General features: G+C 49.2%; 1 protein-coding gene across 4 annotated transcripts in view; it reads left to right on the top strand.

The window, feature by feature from the left end:
* Positions 1-4,548, top strand: part of PPCDC (phosphopantothenoylcysteine decarboxylase) — a 26,157-nt gene extending 21,609 nt beyond the window's left edge. For all 4 annotated transcript variants that reach the window (XM_014530475.1, XM_005882756.2, XM_014530474.1 and 1 more), the window contains 3 exons: positions 73-201; positions 3,008-3,176; positions 3,603-4,548. In XM_014530475.1, the coding sequence (XP_014385961.1) occupies positions 73-201; positions 3,008-3,176; positions 3,603-3,688 (384 nt within the window). In that variant the 3' untranslated portion in view covers positions 3,689-4,548. The remainder of the gene's footprint in view (positions 1-72; positions 202-3,007; positions 3,177-3,602) is intronic.
* The last annotated feature ends 3,474 nt before the right edge of the window (positions 4,549-8,022 follow it).

Below are 8,022 nucleotides of genomic sequence, written 5' to 3'. Positions count from 1 at the left end.
ACACACACACACCTCCTTCCCTCCACCAACAGAGTGGTCTGCCCAGTGACGCCATTTCTTTCTCCTTGCCAGATGTGGAAGTGCCGGTCTGACCCAGTTCTCCACATTGACCTTCGGAGGTGGGCAGACCTTATGCTGGTGGCTCCTCTCGATGCCAACACTCTGGGGAAGGTGGCCAGTGGCATCTGTGACAACTTGCTTGTGAGTGAATCCCTGTGCCCTCCTCCCTCCTTGAACCTCTCTCCCAGTTTGCTGAGCTATAGACTACCTTTGTATAAGGTTCTCACCTTGGAATCCTTTTATCATGGTCCTGTTTGCTCAGAACACTGTCCCTCTGCCCCCTACCCATCTCACCTATGCTTTGGCAAGTTGGCAGAAGGTGTGATGGATGGATGGACTCGACTTGTGGGTGCTTTCTAAGGCTGTCCACCACTCACCTGCCCTTTGATGCTCAGCTCTTCTCCCTTTGTCCTTCATTCATGGGCTGCCATTCTGTCAGTCTCCTGGCCTAGTTCCATTGCCTGCCTTCTCACTGGGATCTGGATATCCACATGGGCAACTAATAAGAGTGTTTACTTCTTCATGGATGTTTCACACACATTTATCTCTTCTGTATTTAGTCACAGATGGAGGTGCAGTTTTCCTATGTATCATGGAAAGCTGAGAGAGGAAAATAGGAGAAAGACAGGGCCAAGAGTGTGAGCTTATGGATGATGGAGGAAAGGAACACAAGTTCAGCTGTGCAAAGTGGGATTGATAGATCTTCAGGGAGCTATTGTCCTTAAAGAAACTTTGTGTACTTGATCATCCTGGGAGGAGTTAGGCATGATCTCTCTCCTCCCTCTGCCTTATTACCCTCCCTTTACTCATTTATTGAGCTTTTACCTACCATGAACTGGACCCATGCTGAGAGACACACAGGACACAGGGAACGCACAGTCTGGAAGGAGAGGGTTTTTGTTCACCCATTCAGGTGAGAAGGGAGTATGCTTTGGTGTGTGGCCCAATCTTCAATGTTTCCAGTCAGTCCTTTGACAATAGAGTCACCACCTTGCACAGTAGTAGGCATATATTTATTATATGTATGAGATAATTCGTAATTTTACTGTGGCAAACAGCCAGGAGTTTTTCAGAGTTTAATATGGCGAAGAAGTGAATAACGAAGCTGGGTCAATATTTTGGGGGGTCAGATAGGTTAGTCTCCTCCTATGCTTGTTGTTGGCACTTAAGGCACTTTGGAAGAATCTACTAGTAATTTAAGCATCATTTGAATAAGAACACAAGGTGACCAGAAGAAGGGCAGCACACAGATTGTGTGGCCAGGAGCAGGTAAGGGAGTGCAGAAGGCTTCCCAGTGGGGTTGGTGCCAGGGCTGACAGGGCAGCTGGAGCCTGTGAGCCTCCTGCCACTTTCATTTAAGTGGGTCAGAGTTGTATGTGACCAACACTGTGTTACCAAACCTCTAGGCTTCCCACTGCTAGTCAGCAGCTGGCTGATGTGGCGAAGCACACCAAGCTCTAGGAATTAAGCCCCAGCCTAGGCTGCTCTCCGAGGGCTCCCTCCTTCCTCCTGAAAGTTCTGCTTTCCTTTTTTTCCTTGAAGCTGCCATTGCTCCTTGAAATCTTTGGAGTTCCCTCCTGAGTTGGCTGAACAGTAGAATAAGTTTCCAAGACCAGCCCCCAGAATTGATTTCAGAGAATAAGGGAGAGGGAGAGAGAGCAACATCAATGATGAGAGAGAAGCATCAATCGGCTGCCTCCTGCTTTGCCCCACAATGGGGATCGAGCCCGAAACCCGGGCACGTGTCCTGACCCTAATTGAACTGTGACTTCTGGTTCATAGGTCAATGCTCAACCACTGAGGCACACTGGCTGGGCGAAGGCAAATATTTTAAGAAATTGCAAATCTTACAATGTTTTAACTGTCACCATTCTTGCTCTGTGGCTCTGTCCTCTCTCAAAAGATGTTTTATCCTTATGTCCTTTATCCTTTATCCTGGAAAAGAAGCTCACCCTGCTACTTCTCTCCTTCAGTTCTCCTTCCTTCCTTTCTAGTGCCCAGAACTTGTGGTGCTATTAGAGCAGTGTGCTGAGTGTGAATCTGTGTACTGGCCTCCGGGCCTTTTGTCATCTGACCTGCCCTCTGGCCTACTCAGTCCTTGGCCCCTTCTTTGTGGTAAACAGCCAAGCAGATCCAGAAAGAGAAGGAGACTTCCTTGGGTCACCAGTCTAGCTGGGAGCTGGTCCCCTGATTGGGATCCAGGCCTTCTCTTCACCCAAGCAGATTCCCAGGGGCAGAACTTGAGTTGCTGAATACAGTGTTGGCCAAACAGAAGTGATGATGGGAACTAATGCCTCCTTTCATGCCTCTTGCTGCCAGAAGGTTTGGAGGAGCTCTGGTTTGTCCAGGAAGCCCTGAGCTTAGAGATGAGGTGGGCAGAGCAAGAAAGTGTGGGACATGGAGGAGTTCGGTTTCTGCTCTGGTCAGTGTGTTTTATTTTGAGGACATGTAGAAACCCCAGCCCAGCCCTCACCCCACCCCACATGCAGTCAGGGGGCTCTTCTAGGTATACTCATGACTTTTGCAGAAGCAGCAGCTGTCATGGGGCCAAGAGAAAGTGCGACTGAAACTGTCCACTCATAGCTTGGTTGCTGAACTCTGAGAGACATTGGTGGGAAACAAATGCTGGTGTCTGGGACGATGCAAACAGCCAGATCCAGAGACTGTGTGCTGTCCTACTTCCTTCCTGTCCCCAGGAGAGGGCAGGGGCACGGAGAAGGGTGGCATTGGTCCTGGCCTCTTCATTTCATTGTTCTCTGAACTCCCCTCTCTTTTCCTAGAGGGACATGAGACAGCTCCCTGCAGATAGCAGCCATCAGTCATCCTAACCTCAGTCATCCTAACCTCATGGCTGCTTGTGACCCAGAGGATGGTGTGTAGGATTTGGAAGGGTTGGGGAGGATGGCAGCTGGAACAGCAGGCACCCCTCCCCCATCCTTTTTCACAGACCTGTGTCATCCGGGCCTGGGACCGCGGAAAGCCCCTGCTCTTCTGCCCAGCAATGAACACTGCCATGTGGGAGCATCCCCTTACCTCGCAGCAGGTGGGCCAGCTCCAGGCCTTTGGCTATATCGAGATCCCCTGTGTGGCCAAGAAGCTGGTGTGTGGAGACCAAGGTGGGCATCTGGCCAGGCTTACAGCCTGTCCTCATGGCCCATGGTCAGATCTGGATTAAGATTCCCAGCCTGTTGTGACCTCAGGCAAAACCATTCTCCTCTGAGCCCAGCTTTCTCATCTGGAAGATGGAAATCATAATTCCTTCCCCCTCAGAGTTGTTAGGATTAAATGAGATAGTTCATGTAAGGTGCCTGGTATCCCTGGCACACAGCCCGTGCATAGTTCATGACAGCTACTGTAACTGTTTCCGGGGCCTGTCCTGGTGGATTTCAGAAGGATGTGAGGGTCTGGCTCAGGCAGAAGGTCCTGTCCTTCTCAGGCACTGGGGTCTGGGTGGAGCCCTTGGGGGAGTACAGGGTGGGATTGGAGTAGGGGGTGGTACCCTGCGTCAGTCTGCAGGGCCACAGCAGAACTTTGTTCCCTAGGTTTGGGGGCCATGGCTGAGGTGGACACCATTGTGGACAAAGTGAAGGAAGTTCTCTCCCAGCATGCTGGCTTTCAGCAGGGTTGAACCCAGGATCTCTCATGTGTGTCCCTCTGTACCCAGTGTGTTTTCAGGCCATGTCAGTGAAGGTGGACATTGGCAAAGTATGGCGGGAATTCACCTTTGCTGAGTAGGGGTCTAGCCTGGGTCTGCTCCACACTCTCCAAGGGCCCGACCTGCCCCAAGGTAAATTGGCCCAGGTCTCAACTTCTTTCAGCCAGGAGACTCCTTGCTATCTGGAGTTCCTCCCCTCCTTTTCCTGGGATGGTTCCAGCAAGCCAGAGGGGCAAGCTGCTGCATTGTCCCTGTGCCTCTAGGAGGGGACTGAGGAGTGACTGGCCAACCTGATTCCCCATTGTGCCCAGGAACCACTTTTAGAAATGGTCTCAGCTGGAGATTCCCAGTGTGGTGGGCCCCTGGCTAGGCCTTTGGAACTTCAGCTGCCCTGCAGGGTCAGGAAAGCCTACACGTTGCAAAGACCCTGATCATGCTGTAAGATTGGGGGTACTGGGAAATAAAGAAAAGTGACCTTTTGAGAGACTCCTTCCTTCTTTCACAGCCCATCTGTGGTCTCAGAGATCGGGGTGTTGCTAGGTGTGGGTGAGGAAGGATCTGGTGCTTGTTAGGCCCCATGGCATACAGTGGTTAAGGGCAAAGGGCTCTGAAGCAAGACAGCCCTAGTTTAAATCCCAGCTCTACCACCTGCTAGCAGTGGGACCTTGGCTCAGGGCTCAGTCTTTCTGACCCTCACTTTCCTCATCTGTATTACTCTACCCTCCCAGAGTTATTAAGAGAATCAAATGAGATAATTTGTGTAGAATAACCACCCCCCTGAGTGCCTCCTACATAGTAAATGTAAAATAAATGGAAGTTTATTCCTAACATTACTGAAATAGACTGTTTCATTTTGGGAAAAATAAAATCCCGACCCTAAGCAGATGTAGCCCTTTATGCAAGTGACAGGCACACAGCCAGCAGGGTTGGAACCTGCCCTGAAACTCAGTCCCCTTGCTTCCTGGTGTCCTCAGTTGTTCTTGTGTGTTTTTTCCTTAATCCTCACTGAGAACATGTTTACTGATTTGGGGGGGGGGGGGGGGAGGAAGAAGAGAAAGAGAGAGAGAGAGAGAAGCATTGATGTGAGAGAAACATCGATTGGTTGCCTCTCGTACTCACCCCAACTGGGGACCAAACCCACAACCCAGGCATGTGCCTTGACTGAGAATTGAACCTACGACCTTTTGATATATGGAATGACAATCCAACCAATTGAGCCACACCAGCCAGGGCCTGTGTCCTCAATTTTGCTGCACCTCAGATGGGGGCCTGAGTGTGCCCCACCCGCCCAGTGCCCAACAACACACATGGATGAGGAAGCAGGCTCCAGACACAATGCTCAGCCCTAGAAACTCTCTCTGCCTTTGGCCTAATTGCTGTTTGGTGGCTGCACCGGGGAGGTGCTTGTTTTCCTATTTGGAGCTGAGATTAGGGCTGGCTTCCTGCTCTCTTGTCTTCCAGGCCAGGGGTGAATGGGACCCCATGCATGCCCTCAGACCACTGAGAGTAGAGGTGCCTTCAAGGGGTACCAGGAAGCCTGGCTGGAACCAAGGCCTCCCAAAGCCTCCAAGAGCCTCTATCTCTATAGCACTTGACTTAATCAAGTGACCCTTTGGGATAAAATTGCCTCTGGGCACTGAAGAAAATATAACTAAAATGGCAGCACCAAGAACCAGCCTTTTTGGCTGGTTTGGAGGTCGGGGTGTGGGGAGAGCCTGGGTGACTGAAATTCAGAGACAGTCCCAAAATTCCACTTAAATGGTTTCCAGCGTCCCTCTTCCTGTCCACATGGCCCTTCCTTACCTTCAGCACCCTGCTAATGAATGGTGAGGCTTTCCAATTTTAATAGGAACTGCTACCATTTACTGAGTGCTTATTGTGGGCCAGGCTCTGTGCTGGACCCTTTTGGGAAGACTGTTGCCCAGGAGTCCTGCTATAAAATACTTGTTTTAATAAAAGATCACAGGAGCAGAGAAGTTTGTAGGCCAGCGGTTCTCAACCTGTGGGTCGTGACCCCTTTGGCGGTCGAACGACCCTTTCACAGGGGTCACCTAAGACCATCCTGCATATCAGATATTTACATTACGATTCATAACAGTAGCAACATTACAGTTATGAAGTAGCAACGAAAATAATTTTATGGTTGGGTCACAACATGAGGAACTGTATTTAAAGGGCCAGAAGGTTGAGAACCACTGCTCTATAGGCTGCTAGGGCTGCTGCTGGTCAAGGAATGGAAGCCTCTGAGCCAGGTCCCAGTCTCTACACTGGGCTGTCAGTTCTTCCTCCATACAGCTTATGTGTCCCTCTGCCACTTCCCCCCTGCCTTAGAGTAAGGCCCTGACTCCTGAGTAAGACATACTTGGCCCCTGCCTACATTTCTAGCTCCACCCCTTACACCACACCAGTCCTGTAGACAGGACAACCTTGATGGAGTCCTGCTGCTTCTTGCCTTTGCACATGCTGATGCTTTTACTGGAAGGCCGTTCTTTACCTGGCTGACTCTTACTCATGCCTCTGTGTGTCTGGGTGCCACCTACTTTGGAAAGCCTTCCCTGGCCAACTCAGGCTGGTACCCGTTGTGCCACTTTCTCATCCTATATAATAAAACCCTAATATGCAAATCAACCAAATGGCAAAATGACCAGTCGCTATGACACGCACTGACCACCGGGGTGCAGGCACTCAATGCAGGAGCTGCCCCCTGGTGGTCAGTGCGCAGAAGCCAGGCTCACGGCTGGTGAGCAGCTATGGTGGCAGAAGCCACTCCTGCCTTCGCAGCAGTGCTAGGGACCCCTTGGGGGATGTCCGCCCCCAGCAGGTGGATATCCGCTGAGGGGTCCCGGACTGCGAGAGGGCTGGGCTGGGCTGAGGGACCCCTGCCCCCAGTGCACAAAAGTCGTGCACCAGGCCTCTAGTTTATTATAACAGAATTGCAATAGTGAGTTTACTTTGTGTCTCCCCAAATTGGGGATTGACTAGAGGGGAGGAGTTGTCCTCTTCCTCACAAAACCTGGTAGGTCATTCCAAGCCTCTTGTACTGACAAAATTAAAAAAGGTGTGTGTGGAGTAGAGGGGTGGGGGGAAGGTCCTGCTCCTTTCTGAGCAAGACACACATAACCTAGGAGCCATAAAAGCAGAGACTGATAAATTTGACTACAGAAAAATAATTCTGCCTAGCAATAGCCCAAGGCAAGGTCAAAAGACAAACAACAAATGGGAAATTATCTGTAGCTCACAGAACAGAGATCTAATTCCCCTAATACATAAAGAGCTCCTGTACATTGATTAGAAAAGGACCAGGAACACAAAAGAAAAGTGAGCAGGTGATAAAAACAGAGTATACACAGACACACACACACACACACCTTTAAACATAAAAAGCTACTTAACTACATTGATGAGGAAAGTGGTGCAAATCAAACTCTACTGAAATAAAAGTTTTCACCTACTAGATAGTGAAAGTGTTGCTCTTTGGAGAGCAATCTAAAAATATCTTTCAAAATCACATATATACCTTACCCAGCAATTCTAAGGCTTTGTCCCATAGAGGCACTCACATATATGACATTATGTCTCAACCAGGCTGTTCACTGCAGCATTGTTGATGGTAGTAAAAGGCTGGAAACACCCTCACCATAAAACAGCTGGAGATTGCTTAAATAAATTAGGGTCATTCCTACAGTGCAGTGGTTCTCAACCTTGGCTGCACATTAGAATCACCTGGGAATCTTTTTAAAATCCTGATTTCTGGGCCTCATCCTCCGGAAATTCTGTTTCTTTGTTACTAATGTTGTGACCCCACCCCATAACAAAGAAACAGAATTTCCAGAAGATGAGGCCCAGAAATCAGGATTTTAAAAAGATTCCCAGGTGATTCTAATGTGCAGCCAAGGTTGAGAACCATTGCTGCAGTGGAACTCTACAAGGCAAAGTGTGGGGAAGCTACCCAGGTGCTAGTATTGGACAATGTCTGAGATATATTGCTTAAAAGAAAATGCTAGATACAGAACAATGTATTGCATGCTAGCTGTGTATAAAAAAGTGAGGGAGAAAAGGAGAATATGTTCATCTTGGCTTATGTATACATCAAATACCTATTGAAAAATAAACAAGAAATGAGCCATTGTTTGCCATTCAGCAAGGGAATTGGGTGGTTGAAAAACAGGTCAGAGGCTTACTTCAAGTTTTGAGCCAGCTGAATAAATTATCTACCACAAAAGCATTTAAATAAATGCATTTAATAAAGTATTCCTGCCCGTTTGGCTCAGTGGAGAGAGCATCAGCCCACAGACTGAAGGGTCCTG

This window comes from Myotis brandtii, unplaced genomic scaffold (assembly GCF_000412655.1).
Source record: "Myotis brandtii unplaced genomic scaffold, ASM41265v1 scaffold74, whole genome shotgun sequence".
Lineage (NCBI taxonomy): Eukaryota > Metazoa > Chordata > Mammalia > Chiroptera > Vespertilionidae > Myotis > Myotis brandtii.
Note: the sequence above shows the minus strand (reverse complement) of the source record. Positions and strands in the feature narration are given on the sequence as shown.